Consider the following 26,340-nt stretch of genomic DNA (forward strand, 5'->3'; position numbering starts at 1 on the left):
GCCTGGTGGATTCTCGCAAATGCCATTAGGACCCCATGGAGGAGCCTGAGGGACCTAATTTTTTCACAGATTATCTGTTTCATGTACTACTGTCAGAACATAGTCAGAATTTCAGAAAATAGGACAAAAAAATTACTTTTAGAAATGTTACCTACTGCAGTACTGTTCTAATAATATATATATATAAGAAAATTTTGGGAAAAAATTAATTCAATAATAAAGTTAATTCAGAGTAAATAAAAATTATTTGAAGCCAAAAGATCACCTCACAGAAATTGTAAGACAGCCCCATTTGAATACAGTATTTTTATTTTTGCTGTCAAGCTTTCAGTTACACATCTGACACAAAGCTTTGTGGGTGCTTACATTCCCATTGGTCAAAATCATGTGTCTATTAAACAATGTGGTCAGATTGCAATATAATATATCACCTGGAATGAAACTGAAAACATGAACCTCTCTTGTGTTGTGTGTCAGTGTTTGATTGTAATGAATTAGAGTATGTGCGCCTAAATCAACTCCTGAGCCTAAACCAAATCCTATATCCAGGCTCCAGTGAGTTCCAGCAGGCTCATGCAGGGCTTTGTGTTGCATCTTCAACCCCTGGAACTCTGCTGGAGAACCGGAGGGAGTTCAAGTGAACGCAACACTGCTCAATGTGGTAACTTGACAGACAGACAATTACCTTATATAACAAGCTTATGGTTTTTTTATTTATCTTTTGGGCTTTTATTGCCTTTTATTGATAGTGACAGCTGAAGAGTGACAGGAAAGGGGGGGTGAAAGAGGGGGGATGACAGCAAAGGGCTACAGGTCGAACCTGTGGCCGCTGAGCGAGACTCAGCTGTACATGACCGCCAGCTCTACCAGGCGGGCTACCAGGGCGCCCCAACAAGCACAATCACTGACTAACATTGGATCCTATTAGTTTTTTCCTCACACCTTGCTAATGTTACGAATGACTGAAGATAAAACTTATATCCGTCCAGTTACCCCTCTCATTGTGAGCGAAAAGGAGTTCAATTAACTGTACAGAGGCCTGTTTTCTTTTATACTTTTGTGGTAGAAAAGGAAATTACACTTTTCACTTCTAGGGACCATTTTCACACCCTATTAGCACAATAACTAGCTGTCTGTATCAATGGTAGAGAAAGAGAGGAGAGAGAGAGAGAGGGAGGAAGAAAGAGTCAAACCTGATCAGTGAAATGAAAGTGGAGGATCAAATGGTATAGTTCTAATGTAGGTTTTGCTTTTGAGGTCATTTTCTTATTTCAAATTTACTCCCAATTTTATTTTCTTTATTTATTCTAGGGTTTTTTAAACACATATAACCCCATATCGTTACAGTATCTGACAGCAGAAATGTATTGTGTAGATACTGTATCAGCACAGTCCCTGAAATAGACCCCATCCTCCCCTTTGTCCTGGTTTGACCGGAGGTTGCAATAGTTTGGCAGACCTGGAGAACATTCTAGCACATTTTCCTGAGGTTTCAAGTTTTAAGTCAGTATAATCAGGTACTGGAAGGTTCTCCTTGGTGCCATCTGTAGGGAAATGTATGCACAACGCCTACACGATATCATATCACCTCAACTGAAGTTAGAAAGACAAAGAGAGAGTATGATCATTTCCCCATTTGTTTCTGTTTATTGTCAGGTATAATAATTCGTACACTACAAAGAATGACTTGTAGAACCAAAGGGGCAATGCTATACTTGGAATAAATTAACAGGTTTGCAGAGTATCATAGTTGGGTTACACTGGGAATGCAACACTGTGCGAGTGACATGAGACTGGACGAATGGTAAGGAAGACTTAAAGTGATCCCTGATTGTATCGCCAGTTTGTTTACCGTACTACCGTAGCTGTACGGTACAGAAACATGGTGCGGCCATTATACAAGGGATTAGAGTATGTGGTGGCTGTGTAGAATAATGGACTCCCTCTAATCGCAGGGAGATGTGCTGCTTCTGTTTGAGGCTGATCCCTCGCTTCTCAATACAAGCAGAGCCACAATGGCTGACATTAAAATGAACCGTTACAATAGGCAGGGGACGCCATAATGGCAGTCGTGGGAGTAACTGTGGGCGAAGACTCGGTTCCACTGGCTAAAATCAGAGCATCTGAAACACACAGCAATGGATCTTCACCCCGCTCGCTCATCTGATAGCGATAGTCATCCTTCGCAACAATAAGAAACCCGTGTAAAACATGTACAGTTCATTTACAAATGGGAATACATTTGCAGCAATCTCATCATTGAAGCATGATCCAACTGCTTTACAGCTCATGGCAGAATGATAAATAAATAAAATAATAAATAGCCCAATAAATAAACTGATAAATACAATTAGAATTATAAATAGCTGTAGTTAACACAAAAAGTGTGCATGGAGACTTTTTGCAGACAGTTTTCCTGTACAATACCACACAGCAGCCTGAGCTGCAGGCTACAGTGGTACACACACAAATAATTACCTCACTGGTCATTGCAGAGGAGGTACACACACGCACGCAGGCACACGCACACACACATTAGCAGAATCAACATAATCATTTAAACAGGGAAGAGAGTAAAAGTACATAATACATAGTTTTTGTCCCCCCAGTCCCTTTCACCTCTGTATGCAGGTGGCTGACATACTGGATATGTCAGAGGGGAGAACGGATGCACCCTGGCACCTTTCATTCCAGCCAGGTACTGTCCATCGAGCAGCAAGTCTCTCCCGATGCATCATGCTAAACAAGCCTCTTCAAACTAGATGGAATATACAGTGCATAGTTTACAAAGCCAGAACTTAAGAGAGTTTACATCTATACAGACAAACCTATACAATACAATTTTCATCATAAAAAAAGTCCCTTTTCTCTTTCATTTCCTGTTTCATCCGCCAAAGTCTCTTTTGTTCTCACTTTTGTTGATCTCTGTGCTTCGGTGAAATGGAAGTGGGGGGGGATGAGTACATGATGAGGGGGGAGAAAAAAGTGAGATTTTCTGAAATGTACAGTAAGCCGATGAGCTGATGTGTCCTCTTTTTGTCTTATACTCAGCTCCTATTGTTAGGATATATTTATATATATATATTTATAGTATATAGTTTGTAATGAATTCATTTTTGGTTGCTTTGTGGAAGAAGAGACAGAAAGTGCTAACATACAGCAAGATTTGTTCTTTGGGCTCTACCAAATTAATTTTTGACATGTGGTAACCCATTTCCTTTAATACCTTGTATATGTGAGGACATGAACAGTGACAGCCAATTTCATAATAATGTGCTATATGAAAATACATCCCTCCTCTTTGATCCAGGCTCTGTGTTGGAGAGGGATTATGTCTAGGGTCGAGGGCCCTGGACTGTACAGCAGTGCAGGCGCTGTTGAGGGCTTGTTAAAGATACATCATGACTGAACCGGAGCACGGTAAATTCAACAGGACTGCTCCTCTGTTTGTTTGTGTTTCCCTTCTATGCTGTCTGTTGCGCTCAGAAGCCGGGGCTATCGTAGCTGCTGCGGGTGTAGTAACTGTGGTGACTGCGGGAGCGACTCCTGCTGCGGCTCCAGCTCCGGCTCTGACTGCGGCTTCGACTCCAGCTCCGGCTCCGGCTCCTGCTGTGGCTCCGGTTGTAGCTCCGGTTGTGGCTCCTGCTGCGGCTGTAGCTGCTGTAGCTGCGGCTGCGGCTGGACTGCGACGGGCTGCTGTCGTAGCTGGACGACGAAGGGCTGGGCCGGTAGTACGGGATCGGCCGCTTCCGAGCACTGGAGGAGAGGAGGGAGGGAGGGGGGAGGAAGATGGCGAGTTAACAGCGAGGCCAGACAAAGACGACTGTTTGACGAGTTAGTGGTCTACTGATGCTGATGTAAAACACATGAGGTATTAAGACAAGATTTGGTTGGTTGAGAACAAATCAATGTTAGGTTACACAAGTGGTAGACTTGATCAGTACAGGATCTGAAAGAGAGCTGTTATATGGGTTAACAAAGTCCAAGCTGTTCAACCACACACACACTCACATTGTAATCACACATGTAGCAGAGAAAGGCATGTTGTTAGTTTAAGCTTAAGCTTAGATTGCCTTGTTAATAGCCACCCGGGAAGTGCTTCCTGTAAGGTAATGAGCTGTTAGCTCCCAAAAAAACCTCTTCTTCTCAGTGGAGGCCAACACCCAGAAGAATCAACAGTGCGGGGAGAGATAAACGCTATCAGGGTATCCCTGCTGCTACAAGGTGTGTTTCACCTTGTCATTTCAGCAGCGTTGGAGATTACTCAGCCTTCGCTTTTGTTTTCTGTATCTGCTATGAGAATCCACAGCCTGTGCAATAGAGGGATATCCACTTAAATAAACCTTGATAGCATTTTAATCTCCGTCTCCCTGTGCTACAGCATTAGTGCATTACCGCAGTGGGGTGCAGCTTTAGAGTCGGTGTGAGTTTCTTTGTGAAAGGAGATGAAGGAGCAGAAAGGACAGAGAGAAAAACAGGAGGAAACCAGGTTTACTCAGGGGACCTCGGGTGGTTTGCTGTTCGGCCGAGCTTCAGGAGTCAGACTAGCCGCATCCTGCTGCACGGCAACTGTTACCAGGGTAACTAGCCTGCAGCAGCTCAGTTCAGCAGCATCCCGTTGTCTTGGCATCAGGACCTTTAGGACTGGAGTGAAAGATGACAAGGTACACACGTTTCACCCACGTCTATTTACACTTGTATGAGGCGGTAGAGAGGTGACATTGCAAGTGCCACAAACTTCAAGGAAAAGATAAAATTATAAAAAGATAAATAATTCAAAAGTTTTCTATTTTCATTGGCAAAAGAGGATACATGGTACAAATGTGCTCTCAGTATTGGGGAGTCTTGGAATGGTTATTAAGCAGATAATGGATCCATATTTAATGGAGCAATGAAAATAACTATAAGAAATCAAAAAGACTAGATAAATAAATAGAAATGAATTCAGTACATATTTCTCTTGGCATTTGTAATCTGACTACATTTCTGTATTGATTTTAGGTCCTTATTGTTGTCTGTTGCTAGTTTATTAGGTACAGCTAGCTAAAACAAATGCAGTGGAATTACAACAAATGCTCCTTTCATGCAGTTTAAAATGTTCAGTTTTTGTTGAAACTGATTCAATGTGTATGATCATTTTATGAGGCTGCAGTCTGAGAGGTGTTTCTGTTGGTTAGCCTACCCCCATTGATAGAAATTGATATACACCTGTCAGTAAAGCACAATACAGACAGCACCAACTACATCCTGCAGACTGCAGGCACTGTTCAGGATATGTTCTCCAGCGTTAGACTTGACCATGAATCAGAGATGAGGCAGTGAAGGACAGTGCTGCTCTTTGTAGTAAAGATGGAAATTTGTCTCTCAGTGAAAGTACACCTGATTATAGGGTTACTGCATTAACAATGCAGCTATTTACATTCCTAATATTTTTTGTTATACTAAAATAAAAAAAAGCACAATGACAGCTAACAATTTCATTAAAATGTGTTATTAGCTAGATTGATATAAATGTATAAAAGCAGAAAACTTACACCTCCTTCATTTGTGCCTGCAGTTTTTAATGGATTCAAATGCGGTTCTCTAAACTTTCAGTTGTTAGTAAGAGCAGGAACAAATTCCCTCATTTTAATCCTTTTGTTTGTCATTGTTGTAATTTGAAGCCATAAAAGAACGACTTCGGCTCCGAGATAATTAAATGAGTGCAGAGAAATTATCGGACATGTTTTAACTTCAGAGAGTAACATCCATTGAAGCGTGTCATGTCTAAGTGCTGTTCATTCCAGACACATAAAAGCTGAGAATAAAACTCAAAAGACAAACTGTCTTATTGGAGCCTGGTGTTTGTTCTGCTGTAGGAAAGTCCACAAAGTAAGTTGTGATCACAGGTACTGTATGTCCAAATGGAAATCTTAAAACTATCAGGAGGAGGCTTTATGATGCTGCACAGCTGTGTTACCTGGTAATCCTGCGAGCCTCCATGAAGCTGGGTGAATCTCTTCTTCTTTTGCGAATGGGCGAGTAGCTGCGTGAGCGGCGGCGAGCTCGGCTGTCAGTGTCCGAGCGGTTAGGGCTGTCCCTCTCTCTGCGAGACACACAGAACACCATCAGAAAGGCCAGAACAGAGCGTATGAGATCAAAATCAAAGTGTGCCCGAGAACGAGCTTTCACCTGGAGTTGTTCTGTCTGTTGTGTGGGGACTTGGCCTTGCTGGGGCCTCTGTCTCTGGAGGCAGAGTGAGAGGATGAACGCCCGCTGCTCCAGGAGCTGCTGCGCTGCCGGAGGTTGGGTTTGCTCCGAGACTCCTCTTTCTTCCTGCCTGACGTGTGTGAATGGCGTCCTGGAGATGCTGATGTGCTCCGGTGGTGTGCCTGACCCCGACTAGAGCGGTGGTGGCGTTTGGAAGAGTGGCCACCTTTTGTCCTGAGGTAATTGGCAGTACAGCACAGCAAATGTCAAATAATGATCTCTCAGTGGCAAAACTAAAGCGGAAAGTTCCAGCAGAGATACAATCCTGACATTGCAGGCTACATGAACAGCCTGCAGAGAGAGTGAAAAGAGAAGTGTTTGTGCTTACTTTCTCTGGTGACGGGAGTTCCTCCCTCTGTGAGCGTGGTTGTGCTGGGAGTGGGCCGAGTCGCTGCTGTGAGCAGGGGAGTGGGAGCTCTTATTCTGGCCTCTCTGGCTCCCTCTCCTCCCCGACGTCTGGCTTACGGAGCTCCCTACAGCTGTGTTCCTTGCGTCCACACTCCCAGCATCTCCTGCTGCGCACGTCTGTCCCGTTTGGCTCCTGCTGGGGGCGCTGTGGAGCTTGTGCTCTCTCAGCAGAGTGGACTGGATGCTTGCAGAGCTAGCGGTCAGCAGACGGAGCTTCTGTAGAGAAATGATGACCAACAAAGGAAAAAAAAAAGAAAAAAAAAAGAAAAAGGACAAAAAGAGCATTAGAGTGTTTCCAGGTTGGTGACTGAGTGCTACGGTGTACTTGCCAAAAGAAGGTAAACATCTAAAAGAAAAAGATCTAGGTTTTCTCCATATGGCTTATAGATAGTCCTCTATGGTGCAGCGCATGCAATACTTGGCATGCAAAACCATAATGAGTTGAAGAAATCATAATCGCAAAAACAAACAAAAAAACTAGGAGGAGGAGGAAGAGAGGGAAAAAAAATAAAACAAAACTGTGAACCAAATAAGTTTAAGAGCAGAGGCAGAAAGTACAGAGCTACAGATTTTGTAGAGTAGAAAAAGAGGACTTCTTCAGTTTTTTTTTTTTTTTTTTTAGTAATGGTTAAAAAAATGAAACAAAACAGAAAGAGAAGACAACTTGACGGAACATCACAGAAATGGAAGGAACAAAATAAAGATCACAATTATTGAATCAATCGAATCAGAAAACAAATCGTCTGCTACTCAATTTTCTCTTTCTGGATATTTTTTCCTGAAGACAATTGCTGAGATGTGAACAGCGACCCATTTTCTTTGTTTTTTTTTAATGGTTACTCTTGTTTAACTCCCTTCTGGTTAACATCCACTTACCAATAAAGTGGTATTCCCTCCTTTAGTAGGTAAGGTATGAAGAAAAGGGAAAAGTGGGGCAACATAAGTGCATCATTAGATTCACAAAATGCAAGAGAAAAAGACACAAAACCCTTCCCTGCCAGTGACTCATGAGACAATGCATGGAAATCAATGGAAAATAACTCAAAAAGCAAAGAGGAAAACCACAATGTGCAGGGAATCCCTCACACAGAGAGTAAATCCTCTGGGCCCAGTCACCTTCCTAAACATCAGAGAGCAACTGGCTGGCGAGAGTTAAAGGTATTTTCTTTACCATTTTTCTCTCCATGTAGTATCTACCACAGAGCAGCTGTAGGTTTACTGCCTGACACATTTACAGGCTAACTACTTTAGCTTCTACTGGTTACATCAGTTTGTGTTCATGGGCTCCTTCATACAGGACACTTACAGGTATCACAACAGCCAACTTTTCTGTTAATGTCGCTCCAGGGAGTTGATTGACTTGGGTTCAACCACATTTTATAGTAATTCTTTATGAGGGGATAGACTGATGTAAGAACCCCCCAAAAAAGTGTTTGGTCACTGAAGGTTCAGTGAAGTTGCATCTAATTGATAAAACAATAAGAATGTGATTGGATCCTTTGGGATTTGAACGTGAAAACTACCTTAAGAGCCACAAATAGACTGAATTATCTTGAAGCTAGGAGTTTACATAATGACCACTATCTTAAAGATTAAGGCTGGCAATATTATGTATTTTACTTATTATCAATAAATCCCACAAAAAGACCAAAACCAACAATGAATTGATCCTACCATGATAGCTTAGCTTATTCCTCTGTGTCACAGAGCTCCATTGTTGTTGTGCAAAAATTATTATTCACTCACATGGCTTAGTGAATGCTCACCAGAGCACCAAATGTGTATGAATCCAGGGCTGAAAATAGTAATTTTGTCATTCGACAAGAGTAAAGAGCACTTGTTGGGGGCTGAGTCTTATCAAGCCACTCTCATAGCTCTAAAGATGGCAATGTTGGTCTGCCAGTCAGTCAGTTAGTCTACTTCAGACTGAAATGCCTCAACAACTATTAGACAGACTACTATGACATTTTATAGAGATTCAACGTCTCCAGAGGATGAATCCTACTTACACTGGTGAACCCCTGATCTAGTGCCATCATCAGGTCAGATTTTATTTTGTGATACTTTGTGATTTATGACCAAATACCTGCGAAACCAATAACATTCCGATCAGCCTCAGCTGTACTTTGTGTTTAGTGCTATCTATGCTTAACAACGGCATGTTAGCGTTGCCATTGTGTACATGTTAGCATGCATTAGCATTTAGCTCAAAGGAGCACTGTATCTATCTATCTCTGGCTGTAGACTTGTTTAATAATTCAACTGCATATTTGTGACCAGTTTTTCAAAATTGACATCTTCAGTAGGAATTCATAGATTTGGGGCTAGTGCCACAGACACAATAGGGAGTCGGAAAGTATTGGTACACTAAAACATTGTTATTTTAGGTCTTTTCAAGGGATTTGTTCATATAAGTAAGTAAGTAAAAACATAGAGTAATGCCAGCCTTATCCTATAAACTGAGTATTGGTTCAAATATATTCCAAACCTCTATTTTAAGTATTCAGCAGAAAATAGAACTAGTGATTCAGTGGGAGCTGGGGACTGAAACTTGTGATGCACAGTTATTCACTGCTCATTGTAAGCAGGCCATAAATAGAGGGTAAATCTCCAAAAGGCGTTTTGTGAAACCAAATACAGCTGGCTCTTCCGCATGCATTATCATGTGCTGTCTGAACTGCTTCCTAATCTAAGATACAACAAAAGCACCAACTGGTCCTTACAGAAAGAAGAGCCGTTCTCCACTAGAGAAAGGACAACTAAGCGGTATAATAAAAAAAACACACAACCACTGGTGCTTATGACAGTTGTTAGAAACAGTCGTGGAAAGCAATATGGTGAAAATCATAAGACGAATGTACTAATTCACCAACAAACAGAGAGATGCTGGACAAACAGGAATGCATTCTACCAAAAACAGAAAGAAAACAAAAGAAGAGAAAGAAATGGACCTGGAAGATAGAGCGGGATATTGGACTTCAGGATGAAGTTAAGGAGGAAAGAGAAAAACCAGAGCTCTACGTAATCCAATCTTTTAAGAGTCAAATCATAATTGATGAAGTTAGATTAATTTGGTTAAAGACCATTGGTAAATAACAGAAAGAGAGAGAGAGAGAGAAAGAGAGAGAGAAACATTGACGTCACTCAGGCTAGGGTGCTTGTCACATTCTCATCTGCATAAAGATCACGTGCGTAGGCAAAGCATTACCTACCTTCCATTTCAATCAGTGACACGTATGCAATATCAACAAAAAAAAGGAAAGAAAGAAAAAAGAAAAAAGGAGAAAGGAATGTTCTCCGCAGCGAAATGGGAAAAAGACAATGACCTCTTTTAGTATCAAAGCTACATATTTTGTCCAGACACTAAGGAGAAATAAACAAACCAAAAAGAAAATAGAGGGGGAGAAAAATAAAATAAAAAATCCAGATGGAATTCAAATCAAACTAAAATTAGAAACAAAGGATGAAACTATAAACTACATGATGTGCTTTGTCTTTTTCGCTTGTACAAATGCAGCCATATTTGTATCAAAACGGGGGGGTTGGGAGAGGGGGAGATAGAGGTAAGCGGATAGAGTTAATTGTCATATTAGTGGACATCCATGTAGAGTAGAGTAGCTAGAAGAACGGGACGGGGGGAGGAGGAGGGGGGAGGAGGAGGAGTGCATGCAGAGCTGGCAGATGTGAAAGATACGTGGGAAGGAAAATGCCAGGACAACAAAGATTGAGCCGTGAGTCACACATGACACGGATGAACAGGTAGGAGAGAGGGGAGGAGGGGGGGTGAGGTAGAAGAGTGTTGGAGGGGCAGTCACTGCTAAGATGGACAACTAGAAAGTACGCACATTTAAAAGGGACCCCAGTCACATTTTGGCCTGGGTCTTCTTCAATAGCAGCACCTGTCTACTCTCTACTTTTTGGACGTCAGCCCAGCCTTCTTCCAGGCAATCTGTTTATTTTTGTTTTTTTATGTATTTATCACTATAAACACCGGTACGGGAAGAGAGAGCCTCAGGGAGCTTTGTCAAATCTGCTGTTTAAGCTGTTTGTGTGTACAGGGAGCTTACTTTCAAAATGGCTTGGGTCCCTTTAAAATCACAATCATGTTAATAAATGTGTGAGTTGTCCTAGTTATTTTCAAGAGTCCATGTACTTGTGTTTGAAGTGTTTGAAGACATCCATTAATAATGAGCAAGAGGACGACTAGCCCCGTTTGGGACCGTCTCGTTCAGACAGTGCCGAATGTTTCCCACTGTAAAGCTTGGGGAAGCGGCTGCTGCTCTTCATCGGAGGAGGGTCAGTTAAAGGTCCAGTGTGTAACATTTAGGAGGATCTATTGGCATAAACTGAATATAATATACCTAGCTATGTTTTCATTAGTGTATAATCACCTGAAAATAACTGGACCGCCATGTTTCTACAGTAGCCCAGAATGGACAAACCAAACACTGGCTCTGGATAGGGCTTTTCACATTGTTCGAGAGTTTCATGCCCACTATAGTTTCTCCTACACACTTGGAACGAGAGGGTGAGGAGAGGATGTTGTAATCTGCAACTTCACCACTAGATGCCGCAAAATCCTTTGCACTAAACCTTTAAGCACACGCCTTTACCAAACCTACTAGTCCTCGTCCTTGAAGCCTTTTCTCTTGAAAAAAATTAGACATAATACCAGAAAACACTTAAAATAAAGGATAAATCTCCTCTTTGTGCAGCTCGTCCAAGTAAGTTTTTGAGCTTGGTGTATTTTTTGAGTTATTCTGGTGCACCAGTCTGTAACGGACTCATTATTGGCCCCTGTGGCCAAAGAACAGTACACACCTGAGAGAGTCTCGACAGGCCGCTATGACCTGCAAGGTGAGGGTGATGTGACGGTGTAGCAAGCTTATCTGCAAGCAAAGCTACCAAAAACTATCCTACTGACATTTCCGGCTGTCTCCTTCAGTCACATGATCCCCGGAGGTCATAATGGTCTGTTGAGAGTCGCTGTAACACTCTATGATCGATGCACTGCAGATGTAGTGGGTGTTGTTCCACCATTGGCCACAAGGAGCAGCAAGGAGATCAAGCCACACTCTAAAACAAACTTGGAAAAGTACACACAAAGGTAAGATTGATGCTTTTCTAACCCCACGTTTCAGTTTTTCCAGAGAGACGTCTTCAAGGAGAGGGACTAACTTGTTGGTTTGGTAAACAGACATCCGCTTAATTTCACCTCCGATAAAGAGCAGTGCAGAGCTGTTTCCCTGAGGTTTTTTATGGGAAGCATTAAGGACTGTCTCCCACGCAGTGGATGAGACGGATCCAAGCGGGGCTAGAGGACGACTATAGGAACACAAACTGAGATGATAGATAGACAACCAGAGCTGCTATACAGAACATTTGCTAAACCACACAACTGCTGCAGTAAAGTCAAACTTCAGTTGCATCCAGGATCTGTCACACATAATAACCATCCTCCTGTGCAAAGATTTCAGTGTGGGGATCATTATCATAAAACAAATATTTTAGCTTTTGGTGGAGATTAACAAGAGTGGCAACATCACCTTGTGCTACAAAGATGCTGCTTAAAAAGAATGTGAGCCAATTAAATGCTCCTCTTTCGCTACATCCCAACTGAATGGCTCCAAAGTACAGGATCAAACAGACCTCCCTTGCCATTCTCCACTGGCCTGAGCTTATAAGAGTAGAAACAAACGTCATGGACAGAAGAGATACTGCCACCTAGGGGCAACATGCACATCGACATGGTAAAGTAAAGCAACAGAGAGGAGCATGTGTTTTAACTCCTGGTGGTTTTGCAGGAGCTGATTGGACGCCTGGAGGAGAAGAGGATCTATCACTGAGCAGAGCATGTGCTTGAGAAGAAAGACAACTGTATTGACAAGAAGAAACTATTACACATACCCAGTTAACCTACTTGGTCCAGTTCCAAAGCATTTGAGTGCTTTTTATATAAACGAGACAGAAAGATTTGGGCATTTATTCATGGGTAAATACCACTTAAATTGTTAAGGAAAAAAAAGAAACAGTAATGAATGAAATAAGCAGAGAGAGAGAGAGAGAGAAAGAGACCAGATAAGACCTCACAGACACAAGCAAGCTGGAGTAGAAAATAGAAGACATCAGTACTCTGGAGCGAGTGTTTACCGGCTGTTTGCAGCCCATTTAGATGCTTATTCATCGGACCAAGATTATTTCACAAGTGATCCCTTTGGTTTAAGTGATGTCTTTTGTTTCATTCGAACATAATGGCTGTCATCCTACTGTAGCTCTAATGATCAATTTACAGCACGGAAGAGCAAGGTTGTTTCCATAATAGCAAAAAGTGATTGAAATCTCTTCACAGGCACTGTCTATCAGAGACTACGAGAGATGGTTTCTTTCAAAGGAGTCGAAACAAACGAGTAGCAGTTCTAAATTGAACAAGTAGAGAGGAGTATATATGTGTGATTTAGAACACTTTAGACTTTAGGAGCCTATTATGGACAACATGTGGTGCTTATTTTTATTTTAAGAACAGAGTTGTAACCCCTTTATTAGTGTCCAGGGATGATACAGATTAAGTTGTAGCACAACGCAGTTTTAGGATGCAGCTCATCCCTATGGGAGATTTAAAATGCCTAAATAAAAACAAATCAAACAAAGAAATAAAGTGAAATATCACAAATGTAACTAAATGTGAACTCAAGAGTAATGTCCCTGCAGCTGGCTAGCCAACAGAACATTGTTTTAATTTAAAAGGCTGTTTGTCATTGCTGTCATCAGTTTTTGCCAGCAATGATCTCAGCAAAGGTCGACCCCAGGTTCCGCCCCAAGCTGTTATTGTTTTTCACTTTTGCATGCGTGATGCATCTCCATTAAAAAAAAGCTCCCTAGCACCTACTGATAAAAACTAATAACTGTATTGTATTGAGTATTGGCAGGTCTATGCTGCTCTCTGCTGGACAACACTAAAATGCAATACATTATTCACTTTGTTTTCTGTGCTGTGATTTAATGTTATTAACACAGCAAGATGAAAAATACAAAAAAGTATTTTTATATAAAAATATCTCTTTTTTCTCTTCTTGGAAAATGTAAAATATTTTTGATGATTAATGAACTTGGGGAAGGAACATAAATGTGTTGAATCGATACAAAACCGCACCTGACTGTTAGCTTGTGGTTAGCTAGCAGAGTTATATCTTAACGAGAGGTTTGTGTTGCAGCTGGCAAAAACTTTCTTTACATTTCCGAAGAATGTGATTAAGGTATAAGTTATTAATCTAACCTTCATCCTTCTTCTCTGCTCTGCATCTCACTATAATATCTAAGCCACACTCACTTTTGAGCAATCCAAGCCAATCCAATCCAATCAGTAGCATCTGATTTAAATCCCTTTCATAACTAAACCCTACTCACATCTTCCATTTCACGTGGAAATACATCACTTTTCAGAAGCTAAAGATGCTCTAAGTTTTGCTTCTCTGTGACTTAAATGTGAGATGAAAAATGTATGTCATAATAAAACAAATGTATTCAGTTATTAAAGACAAAAAGGCGACATTATTGTCTTTTTTTCCCTGTAAATGCATAAAAAGGGGAATATATGTATATATACTGTATATACAACAATGTGTACTGTATTTCAGTATTTCTTTGTCTGGTTTGTTTTAATTTAGGCATTTTAAATCTTACATACACCCCAGCACAAACAGCTGATACTGGGAATGGAGAGCTGCACCTTGTTCTTAGCCATATTTTGTTACAATTAATTTTGGCATGCTTGGATGAAGACTTTCCATTAAGTAATTGGATTAGTCAGTTCAAGGAGGAATTTCAGATCATTATCACATTAAAGCACCATCAGACGTCTGATCAACATTGGTTCATTATGACTTTATCTGCTGTAAAAACCTAGAAGTTCTCATTACTGACAGACACATTTTCCTTTGATATTTCTTCATGGGCATGTACCTTTTTTGAGAGGGGAGGGCAAATGTTTGTAGTAGTCATACCTGTCCTTGGCTATTTTGTTTTCCTTATGCCTTAGCAGGCATCCGTTCGGAAGAAACTACACATCTTTTTGCTCATTCATTTGGAAACATTGTGTGCCAGTGTGGCTCATATTTCCATTCGAGGTGTGGTATGCTAATGCTGTGCCTCGACTCAGAAGGATGTGTGCTGAACAGAAACACTAGAACCTTTCTTCTCTTTGCTCCCTCCCTCTGTTACCAGCAAACAACAAGAACAAACAAAAAAATCAAGATGGCAGAGGAGTCAAAGAGAGCCAGAAACAAAGCAGCAGGAGCGACAAGTTTTACACAGGAGTGTCAAAAATAATATTATCAATAATAATAACTGGCCTACAACCTATGAATAACTGATAAAAGAATGAAAAAGTCTTTCAACATCAAAGGAGATGAGAATTCATGTCAACCAACACAGAAGAGCAAGATAAAACTCATTTGCAGAGACTGTGGTAGATATCGTTGGAGTGGGTGGGGGGAGGGCGGGGGTGTGGGAGCAAAATAGAGGAGATTACATACATCGTGCCCTTTCTCGCCCTCGCCGTGGTTGAGTCTGCCGGCCTTGCCGTTGCGGCTTCGCTGGGTGTGGTCCCCGTTGTGCCATGCAGCAGGAGTGTTGGGGCCTGGGGACAGCGAGGTGCCGGACGCCTTTTGTCCGTCCATCTTGTGCTTGGAGTTCAGTCTGGAAGAGCAGAGCCGCACAGAAACACTGTAGGTGAAGCCTCTGGGGACCCGGATCAGATCTTCAAAATGTGTTTGACTTAAAATTGGATTGAAGAGAGCTTCACATTGGTAAGGATGAAGAATGTGTTAGCTGAATCAATATGCATATTTCTATTTGCATTCATTAAAGGTGCAATGAACATGAATAAAGCTGCAATGATTTTGTTTGTTTTCACTTTCTGTGGATCTTCATTGTCAGCAATTGTCAAAAAAGTTTCTGATGTACCTCATTTTTAATTTATTTCCTGCTCCAGTTTGGTTTTCTTTTTGTCTCATTTCAACCAATTTCCTATTATTTCATCACTATTTGTATATTTATGTATCATTAAATAATTTTAGGTGCTCTCAAAGGGGAACTCCACAGACTTTAGCCTGTTCACAGGTGTTGGGGACTACTTCTGTATTTGTGAAAAAGTGGTAATTCTGTGTCTCCAGTAGGAGCTGTATTTCGCCTCAAGTGATGCCTCTTCAGTCAGCGTCTGTTGTGTCTGGAGACTACAAGTCTGAAAATGAAAATCTGGGGCTGTGGAGTCAGAAACAAGAGAGCTTACCAAACCTTTGTAGCCCCCTCCACATCTCTGCTTGAGGCTAGCGTTAGCCGCTACTAGCATAACACCCCCAAATGTCAGACTGAACTTTAAGCAGTCACCCTGCATTGTGGGTAATGTAGGCGCCAGGTTTTGACAGTGAAAAAGAATAAATGGAATAAAAAAGACGATATCTCTGGTTCTGTTGCATCCACTTTGATCCTTTCTGATCTTATTATTTTCTGTCAGTAGCAGTAAGTCACTTGATAAGTGGGTTGCTCACTCACAAAGAACTTTTTCACCCATGAGTCGATTCTTAAGATCATTCTGTAATTCTTCAAAGTTTGATAATTGCAGGCCCAGAAACTTCAGTTAAATGTAACATGTCACAATCCATAATATCTCATGAAATAATGATTCTGTTATTGGCTTTTCAGAGAGCGAGTACTCTGCACAGAAGAGTAGAAATGCTCCCCTTTATAAGCTTATTTTCCCTACAGATAACTGAAAAAATGATTGATAAATTGATCTTTAGAATCAGAAAACAGGACATTTCTTAAACATGTAGTAAATACGGCTTATAAAAAAAAAGAAAAATAAGATGCTATGTGCCACAAAAAATGACTAACAGTGTTACCAACAATGAATATTTTTTTCATCACACTCGACACTCAACAATGAGTGCTGAGTGAGATATCACAGCCACTTAATGGGGGTTATTATAAGACATGCAGAGGAGCCCCATTTCTATCCTAATCTATCCCCCGAGGGCCGAGACTAAATGAGAGAGAGACTGACAGTCACCAGGGCAACTGCGCAACACTCAATATCAGTGTGTGAAGTGTATGTGTTTATACGAGTGTGTGTGTGAGTGTGTTGAGGAGTCTACCTGGCAGGAGATTTGGAGGTGCTCCGCGTTGAGGACAGGGAGGCGCTGCGGGAGCTACAGCAGCTGCCTTGACGCTGTGAACTCCTACTGGGGGTCTCACCGGGGGACCTGATGGAAGACAACAAATGGACGAACACACACCACACACATGCATACAGATAGACACATAAAGCCATGTGTATGTACGCATACATCACGGGGACACACATGCCATAGCGAACTCAGTAGTCTGTCTCATGATATGTAAGACAGTTCATGCACTGCCAAACACTTTCAATATATATTCTAATCGAGACTGGGTGCAATGTATGGCATGGAAATTGTGTTGAACTCGCACATAATGCTTAGAAGATGCACTCGGTGCTTTACAGTCATTAACATTCTCTGTGAGGCTGAGCCTGAGATAATGGGTGTAAAATACCAATAAAAATTTATGAGAGACTGAACGTGATTCCAATTGTAGCCATTGTTGAGGACTGTTTGTTTGACTGTGTGCGAAGGAAAAATTGTGCTTCACTCATTCTTACACACTGTGCAAAGTGTATATGTACATTACATTTGACTGATAATGAATGTGAAACTTTGTAATAAGGAGACATATAGGTTTATCTATCGGCTTAACATTAACATGTAAATGGTATCGTAATGATTCTATGTGCCTCTCACCTCTTTTTCTGTTTGTTCTTGTCTTTGTGTTTGTTCTTTGGGCTGCCCGATCTGAAACACAGGTCATACGTAAGATAATGAAGCTGTGGACATTAAAGCATGTAAAAAAAGGGAACTCAGTGTACCACTCACCCATATGGATTGTCTTTTGACAGTAATCAATAAGCAGAAATGACAATAATATTACACACACCTTAAACAAGAAAACTCATTTGCAGCATTTTGCTTTGATGCACATGAACAATGTTGTTAACAGTGCTGATCATGTTACGATGTATTGTTTTTTTTACACACCTGTATCTCCTCTTTTTCCTGGAGCCAGATGCAGATCTATAAAGATAAAATCACCCCAATCATTATAATGACAACAGCTTCATCACATAATACACTGAATAATTCATATACAATACAGCATGCTCCGGCTGTGGACCAGGGCTGTTCCAAGAAGCAGGTTGCAAGGTACTGAGCAATCTGGTTAACCTTTCCAGATTTACCTTTTGCTCAGAAAAGGTACTTTTACATCAGTCTGTGTTCCAGATTTGAGGTGGTTCTGGGAATTACTATCTTCTTGAAATAAATTCTAGGACATCGCAGGTAGTATTTTGGACAAGTGCTGGAGGCTGAACCCAAAACCAATCGGTGCTGTCATCAATCTGTGTGCCACATGTTTTTATTTCATTTTTAATATACCTTCACATAAACCTTCAAAGAATATTGAAACGACATCCCTGAAGGTGACTCAGCTACCCATGCAGCTGAGGTTCATTTAGCAGCAGTGTATTACAGAGTATACAGACAACTCATTCACTCAATAAAACATCTCTCACATATGTATATGTAGATATATATAACACACACACACACACGTACGTTTGATAACAGCATATGAATGAAAGAATCGTCAATATTACAAACAGACGCAGACACAAAGGCAGTGTCAGGCTACAGCGACCTATCAGAGAATATGTTCATGTCAGTGTGAACAGCAGGAGGATCATGTTGTTTTCATGTGCTAACTCCTAAATGGAATATTAAATGCTAACCAATCTGAATCCATGCATGCATCTATATGTGCAGAGACGTCCCTGGGGGGCTCTCACACCAGGCGTTTCCAGTTGCTATTCTACAGGTGCTGAATGTCGTGCTTATTTTTATTTTTTTATTTCTGGCTGTAGGTAGCAGGAATAATAAACTGAAATTCAGTTTCCCTTCAACCAACAATCTGAGTATACAGTAATGATGGGGAGGCCGGCCATTCCTCAGTCCTCAGCGTTCAACTGACACATCACCTCCATATCACTTTCACCCTCTTTGCAGTTTCCATGGTGATTAGTCAGGCCGGTCTGTGAGAGTTGTTGCTATTTTGCTGAAGAGCCCTACATCTCCTCCGCTGTTTTACACACCTACAGCATGCAGTGGAGTGGGAGGGAGTGCCAGCACAAAGTGTGCTGATTCTCTGAAAGGGGAGTAATAAAGCTGTCATAGTAATGTATGTGGCTGATATGTGACTCAGAGCTGTGGCCCCCAGTAGCAGCCCCTGTTTCCCCACTGGAGGGAGTCGACTGGGGACTACTGTATACGAGCTGTTATTCTGCAGAGCTCATTATTCCTCTCTTCTCTCACACACTCCTGTAGCTAAATCCCCTCACCCCACCTTCTACCACAAGGACATGGATATTATATGTGAAACATGTGGGTATACCTACAGCTATTATTTTAAAGTTGTATATTACAAACAAGCAGCGGTATGAATTTTAGCAGGACAGGATCAAAGTAATCTCCTCCTCCTCTCCCCTCCTAATGTGCAACTTAAAAAGAAGACTGACATTAAGGGAGGCTACTCTTGGGCTGTCGCCGCCTCATCTATACATTATTCATATATCAACAGTACCTGCAATGCAGAGCAGCTTTGGTGTGAGACTGGGAGGAAGGTGTGGGGGGGTGATGGGAGAGGATGAGGGGGGCTGGGATGTGCGTGGATGGATGAGAGGTGGGAAACAAGAGCGGGGCAGTGCAGTGGTGCTCAGCTATTTGTTGAGAGGCCTGTTTTTCTTGTGCTATGCGCCCCCAAACAGGCTGGGTTATTAGAGCAACACATTTAGCCCCGCTCCGCCCCCAGTCAGGCACACAATGAGAGAAATTGGAGGACGAGGGCAGTGTACGATTGCCTATTGTGGTTATGATATCCCAAGGCATCGCACAAGCATTTGTTGATGAGCTCTTGCTCTTTTTTCCCTTCTTCCTATTTTATTGTTTTATTTTATTTTTATTAGTCTTTTCTTTATCCTTTCTTTCCTTTCATCCATTCTCCTTTTCCCTTTTCTTTTTTTCCCCGTCTCTGTTCCTTTCTGTCTTCTTTGAATTATGTCTTAATTCCCCTCCTTTTCTTTGCAGTTGTCCCTCCTTCCTTTCTTCTTTCCACTGTCATTCCTCCCTTTCTTTTTCTTCCCATCTCTCTTCCTTTCTTTCTCGTCTCCCTCGACTCATGTCTTTATTCCCCTCCTTTCCCTCCCTGTCTTTCCTTCTCTTTTTCTCGTCTTTCCTTTTCCACTTTGTTTATCCTCCTAATTTACTTCCTTCTCTTCTCCTCTTTGTTCACATCCATCACTGTGAGAGAGACTGTCGACAAACCCTTGAAAAGTCAGAGCTTCTTTCTTGAGATGAAATGTCTGTGATGGCACGTGGTATGTACACACTCACCTGTCTCGCTTGTGTTTCTTCCCACTCTTTTTCTTCTTCTCTCTGTGAGTGGGCGAGGAGCTGCCAAACCTGTTGATGGAGAGAGGGGAAACATTTGCATGCCATGACTGCAAAATGAGCCTCAGATTGCTGTTGAATTCTGGCTTTTCACTCATCATTGTGCTACATTACACTACACCTCAGAGGGATCATTGTTAGCAAAGGTGTCTATCCTATAATAGCTCAGATAATTTTTCTCACCAAGGCTCTATTCATCTCTCTGCCTCTCTCCTCTTATTCTTCCTTCTCTTTAGCACTACTGTACCCTTTCCTTCTCTCTCTCTCTATTTCTTTAGCTGACCTTGTCAAAAAGAAAATGGAAGATGAGACTATGCATTGCTAATGATTTCCTACAGATTTCCCCCACCCCCCTCCACAATTGCAGTATCCGATGGCTCGTTTGCAATATTCACGCCAAAATAATTGCAATTCCTTTTCACAATACCACAGTGTAATTATTCTGTCAACGAGGCCAGAAAAAAGGAGAAAAAATCGAACCACTTCATCAGTGGAAGCTGTTTCCACTCACCGACTCCTCCGGCGGCCAGATTTCTTCTTCTTCCTTTTCTTTGGACGAGGGGATGGAGAGCTGCTTGATTTCCTCTTCACTCTGAATTGGCCACAGAAAGAGAGAACAAGAGGGAGAGTGAGATCAAGAGCGAGATCGAGAGCGAAGAAGGCAGAAATAATTTACAAGTGATTGTTATTATAATAATTTTGCAGAAAGAATAAATGTCTGATTATAGTTATTTGCTGCTGTGCCGATAACAAGGCGATACGTGTCTATTTTCTCATTTCCGCAATTCATTCTGCCATAATACACAATATCCATGCAATATGTCTTACAATAGAAACAGGAAATCACTTTGAGGAAATTACACTTGACCATCTGCATTATGGGCTACAAGCAGAAATAATAATGGGTGTTTTTCTGCGGGTGCAAACTGTTACTGGGTGGTGGGAGTGTTGCTTAATGAGCACTGGTATCCTGAGATCAATTTTATGTTAACATAACATTATGTTATGTTAAACACCCAGAGGCCATGTAAAGGACATAATAGGTGGCTGATTTATTTCACCACTTAAGAGGTCAGAGCTGGTCATTTATACATTATGAGTGTGTGTTTGAACAAGTGCTTTACCTGTTGTCACTGTGGTAATCGTGGTCATAGTCTCCATCTTCAAAGCCAACCAATTCAGTGTCCTCTTCATACTCATCAGGCTGATAGTGCAGGTGGTTGACCCTGAAGACACAAGAGCCGGGGATCATAAATGCGGTGAGAGTGTATGTGTATTGTGAGTGAGAGGAGCAACAAGTGTGGATGTATGGTGAGCCCAGGTCTGGCCCTGGTTGTCATTAAAGAGACTTAATGCTTAATGGTTAAGTCAGCATGCAGATGTTTAACAGGTTCACCATCTTAGTTAGTAGCGCGTTAGCATGCTAACTATAGCCCGACTGATATAGGATTTTTAAAGCAGACCCTGATATCAGAATGTGAGAGCTCAAAGCAGGGATCTCTTTTAAAAAGGTATTTCCTTTGGAGCAAAATAATAATAATGAAGGTCAAAGGTGCCTGCAAATACATGCAAATGGTTAACAAGAAGGGAGCAGGTTTTGGGCATTCATTTGTTGTTTTGCTGTGAACAACAAAGATATTTTCAGAATTGTGTGCTTTATTGTAGTACTTGAATGCTAAAGTGGCCCTCCTATGAGATGACAATACCAGCAGTGGTGTGGTAAATAGTGGCCCATTTGAGTTTGAGACCCCTGGTTTAAAAGCCATAACATAAAAAGACAATCTTTACAAAATACATACTAAGCGGAATATTTTACAGTTGAAAAATTTACTCGAGACACTTTCTAAACGATCTCAGACCTTGTATGGCGTTTGTGTACTGACTCACAACCAAAGTATTGAACAAATGGAAATTTTGACCAGATGATGGTGCTAGACAGAAAAGTTAAAGGATCAGCAATTTTATTACAATGCATTCAGACAGGGACACGAATGTATGCACCAAATTTCATGGTAATCCATCCAATAGTTGTGGAGATATGTCACTGAAAACCCATTTCATCCTGCTGGTGGTGCTAGAGGAACAGTCAGTGGATCACTAAAGCCAGTGGGATTCATCCTCTGGGGAAATGAATGTCTGTAGACAATTTCAAGACAATTCTTCAAATAGTTGCTGACACATTTCAGTCTGGACCAAGGTAGTGGACCAACCTTGCCACAGAGCAACAACGCTAGCTAAAAATGTTCACCCATGATGTAATGCCCTATGTACCTAACGTGTACCTAAGCCATCTGGACCCAACTTGGGTTAAGGAAAAAACAAAAACAAAAGGCAAGTATATGAAAATTTCATGCTCAAACACTAAAATTTTTTGTGAATGTATTCTTCTCTCAACCTGGCAGTGAGAATATCATCATCTCTCACTCTTGCAGCTCAGCTTGTGGGATTCATATCTTCCCACTGGTTTCTCACACATACTGTATTGTATGTACAGATGGCAGTAACATCCTCCCTATAATCCTCCCTGCCCACTACCCCCTTCCCTCTTATGTGGCCTCCTCTGATCCACAAAATCTGACGTTGCAGGCTCCATGAGGGCTAAAGAAAGAGATAAAAAACACACACCACACTGATTATTTTTCCCTTATGCAATCCTTTCTCTGACCTTCAGCAGGTCATGCTCCGGGCTTTCTGGTATTTATACACAGAGATGTAACATCTGGAACTATATGTAGAGGTTATTTAGTTTCGAGTGATGGTGACAGAGACATAACCTCATGACTAACCGTTCAGCCTTCAATTAATAAGAGATATGAAAACAGGCAGGAGTAATGAGACGAGGGTGAAGCGACACACGGGGAAGAAGTTGACAAACCAAAGGACAGTGCATCTCCAGTAAGGAGATCAAACACAAATGGGCCGCACTATCACAGCAAATTTACGTCTGATCAGGAGAGGAGGTGTGAGAACAAACTGAAAAAATAAGTTGCTGTAAAATGTCTGAAAGGAGAGTGTGTAGAGGATTTGAACGGGCACAGGCCTGACGCTTAGTTAGGAAGAGACGAGGCAACAGAGCCCTTAATTGGCTGAGCATCACTGGGCACAGCAGGGATGCCAAGTACCAGCAAAATAACCCAACTTCACAATGACAGCCCTTTTCCTTACACACACACACAGAAAAGTATTGAGTTCAAAACACACACACGCACTGCAGCCCTCGCCCCGATGAATAAACTTGCATTACAAAAATCATGTTAATACGAACTGGAGCAACAAAAACAGTCTCAAAAAACTGAATCAATTAAAGAAGGAGGAAAACAACTGTAGGCAGTGTGGGCGTGACACAGCTCACATGAATTTTAATCTCAATTTTAAGTTGGGTAAGTTAGAAGCGGTCTGCGTGAATATACAATGACCCATCTTACTTTTGAATATTGAGCTGAGAAGAGGGACACGCACAAACAATGCCCTGCAGTATAAAACACTGTACTGTATATGTCTCCCTTCTGATATTCACATTATACATGATATTCACATTATACCTGCTAAACAAACATACAAACCAGAACCAATCATTAATCATAAAGTTTTCAGTTTCTAAAAGCGAGTGCTGGAGCTGGTTTGTCTTAGAAAATTGATGATAAACTCCAGGAACATGCTTCATTTTTCAGAAAACACAAATGAAAGAAATGTTGAATGAGACATTGCCCTGTGTTACAGAAGCTGGTGGAACCGAGGCCCCTCTAACCTTAACCCCTCTATTCTTAGTTCTAAGCACCAAGGACACTAAAGCCAAAATAATTTGGAAAATTCACTAGAGGATACATTTACATTGACTTTACATTTACTATACATGTTGACATTTAAAATCTCATTTTGGCCTTTCAGAAACAACATGTTTCATTTAGGCCGCCAGTTTTTGTGCCTTCCTCTTAAGACCATGTCCCTGTAGGTCCAGGACTCAGCACACTGCCAAAAAGAACAATTAACAACAATTGAAACCTATCTTGTGGTCCCCATGCTTAGTCATTAGTGATAAATCAACTAATTCCCCATCCTGTTTCTAATCTCTTAAATGACATGTGTCCAGCCTGGTTGTGATCAACACAGCATCCCTGTTAGGCAGATGAGTGAGTGCCCCGGTGCTTAATGTTGCCCTGGTGAGGCAGGAGACTTCCTAATTCAGCCGCTGTCCCTGGGACCTGGCAGTGATGGACTACAGCCAAGGCCCTCCTCAGGGCTGCAGAACAAAGTAGTGCAGCTCATTCATATCCACACTCAGACAGCCACTCTGCCACTGAAGGCACGGATATATTTCTATTGCTGCAGAGAGTTATAGTTTGTTATTCTGGGAGGAGGAGGTAGGTGGAGGCCGGATTGATTACTCCTCAGTATGAGGGTGGGGGCAAATCTAGCAGCTGCTTTATGGTGGCCATATTAAGATGAAGGATTGAGCAGGCTGGGGGTTTACGCTGAGCTGATCAATTCTGTGATCATGGAGGAAAACCTTGATGTTCTGGATGCACCCATGTGCACAACAGTCGAACCGTAGGTCCATTTTTTATTGAAAGTAAATATATTTCTAACAAAGAAATGTCGGTCTCAGGCCTTTTTATCACATATTGAACAGCTATGTGAAGCCCAGGGTCAGTTTCCCCATTGATCCTGTTCCGATCGGACAGTCTCGTGTAAGCTCTAGATGCTTTACACACTGCATTCATTCTCTCCTTCTGTGTTCCCATCCATTCTGCAGGAAATCAATGTGGGACATCGGTAAACAGAGTTATGAGCTAGCACATCCATGCTTACTGCTGGCTGTTTACTGCTAGTGTGTGAGTATTAAGGTACAGCTGAGGGGCCAAGCCTGTCAATAGTAATAGTCCCTGTGGAAAAGAAAGCATCTGAATAAAACCTCCCAGCTGAAGAAACTCAAACACACACAGTTTGAGATGCAGCTGCCATTATCATTTAGCAAATTTACATATCTATGCCTGTTATCTTTATCTATATCTCTTTTTGCTTGAAGTTGTGTAGCATCAATTTGTGCCTAAATTACAATCAGATTAACTGCTATGGATCCACAGAATAAATGTATAGGCATACAGGAGGATAAACACAGCTAACAGAGATGTGTAAAAACAAGTGGTTTCTTACATAATTCGCATTTACATTACACATGATTAAACTACTTCATAAAAACCTCAACTGGGGTTCATGTTACCTTGATTTGTGACTTTATTCAAGCATGTGACATACATTTGCAATACCTTTGAAATTTCAATCAAAATATCTAATTTGAGGTAAAATTAAAATGAGGCCGTGCTTAGCGGTGCTCTGGGCTAAATGCTCACAATAATAATGTCTATATGCTGATGTTTTGCAGGTATAATGTTTACCATGTTTACCATCTTGGTTTAGCATCGTTTTAGAGACAGACCTCTCCATTAATATGAGGTCACTCACACATACGTGCATACTGCTGGCTGTTTACCACATGGACTTAGGCCCTCATGGGCCAACATTAGCTGATGTGAGGGTCCCTTACTGCATTACCTACATTATTCATGCGAGGGACTGTTGATATGCTTATTGCTAGTGGCAGTGAGTATCAGGGGAGTCGGTCAGTTAGGGTTTATAGTACAGTTTTGGCCCGAGGCCAACCCGTGGGTTGATTAAGGCATGCTTCACATAATGCTTCTGATCGAGGCACTTCACAAGTAGCACAATGTTGTGCAGAGAGATAGAGATTACCTCAGAAAGATGTCTGCTGTTGTGTGTGTGTGTGTGTGTCTGAGTAAGGGGCTGGGTGAGTGTGAGGGGGAGTTGGGGGGGATAACAACCCTGCAAATTACCAACCATCTTCAATTTTCCACATCGAGGCCTTTCTGGAGAGGGAAAGATGCTGAATTTGAAGCAAGACTCAGAAGTGCCCTTGAGAGGGAACTAATAGGAAAAGAAAAACAAACAAAGCTTTCTGTATCTTCATAGTTTACTTTCTCCGGGCCACAGATGTTTGTTATATTCCTCCCCCTGTGTGTAACCGTCCTCTATAACTCCCTCCCTCAGTGTACCTCCTCATTTCAGCGTGGTCTGTTCCAATATCAGACAC

The 26,340-nt window shown here is 41.6% G+C and overlaps 1 protein-coding gene across 1 annotated transcript in view; it reads right to left on the reverse strand.

Moving 5' to 3' along the window:
* Window positions 1-1,640: 1,640 nt before the first annotated feature.
* Window positions 1,641-26,340, reverse strand: part of srrm3 (serine/arginine repetitive matrix 3) — a 36,000-nt gene continuing 11,300 nt past the window's right edge. Inside the window, exons 3-13 of the mRNA XM_035665918.1 lie at window positions 21,356-21,457; window positions 20,743-20,823; window positions 20,175-20,243; window positions 17,769-17,804; window positions 17,475-17,525; window positions 16,809-16,916; window positions 15,189-15,351; window positions 6,578-6,873; window positions 6,172-6,423; window positions 5,960-6,085; window positions 1,641-3,756 (exon numbers count right to left, since the gene is read on the reverse strand). Of these exons, the coding sequence (XP_035521811.1) occupies window positions 3,483-3,756; window positions 5,960-6,085; window positions 6,172-6,423; window positions 6,578-6,873; window positions 15,189-15,351; window positions 16,809-16,916; window positions 17,475-17,525; window positions 17,769-17,804; window positions 20,175-20,243; window positions 20,743-20,823; window positions 21,356-21,457 (1,558 nt within the window). The 3' untranslated portion in view covers window positions 1,641-3,482. The remainder of the gene's footprint in view (window positions 3,757-5,959; window positions 6,086-6,171; window positions 6,424-6,577; window positions 6,874-15,188; window positions 15,352-16,808; window positions 16,917-17,474; window positions 17,526-17,768; window positions 17,805-20,174; window positions 20,244-20,742; window positions 20,824-21,355; window positions 21,458-26,340) is intronic.

Source organism: Morone saxatilis, unplaced genomic scaffold (assembly GCF_004916995.1).
Source record: "Morone saxatilis isolate NCDOM2014 unplaced genomic scaffold, NCSU_SB_2.0 Contig20, whole genome shotgun sequence".
Lineage (NCBI taxonomy): Eukaryota > Metazoa > Chordata > Actinopteri > Moronidae > Morone > Morone saxatilis.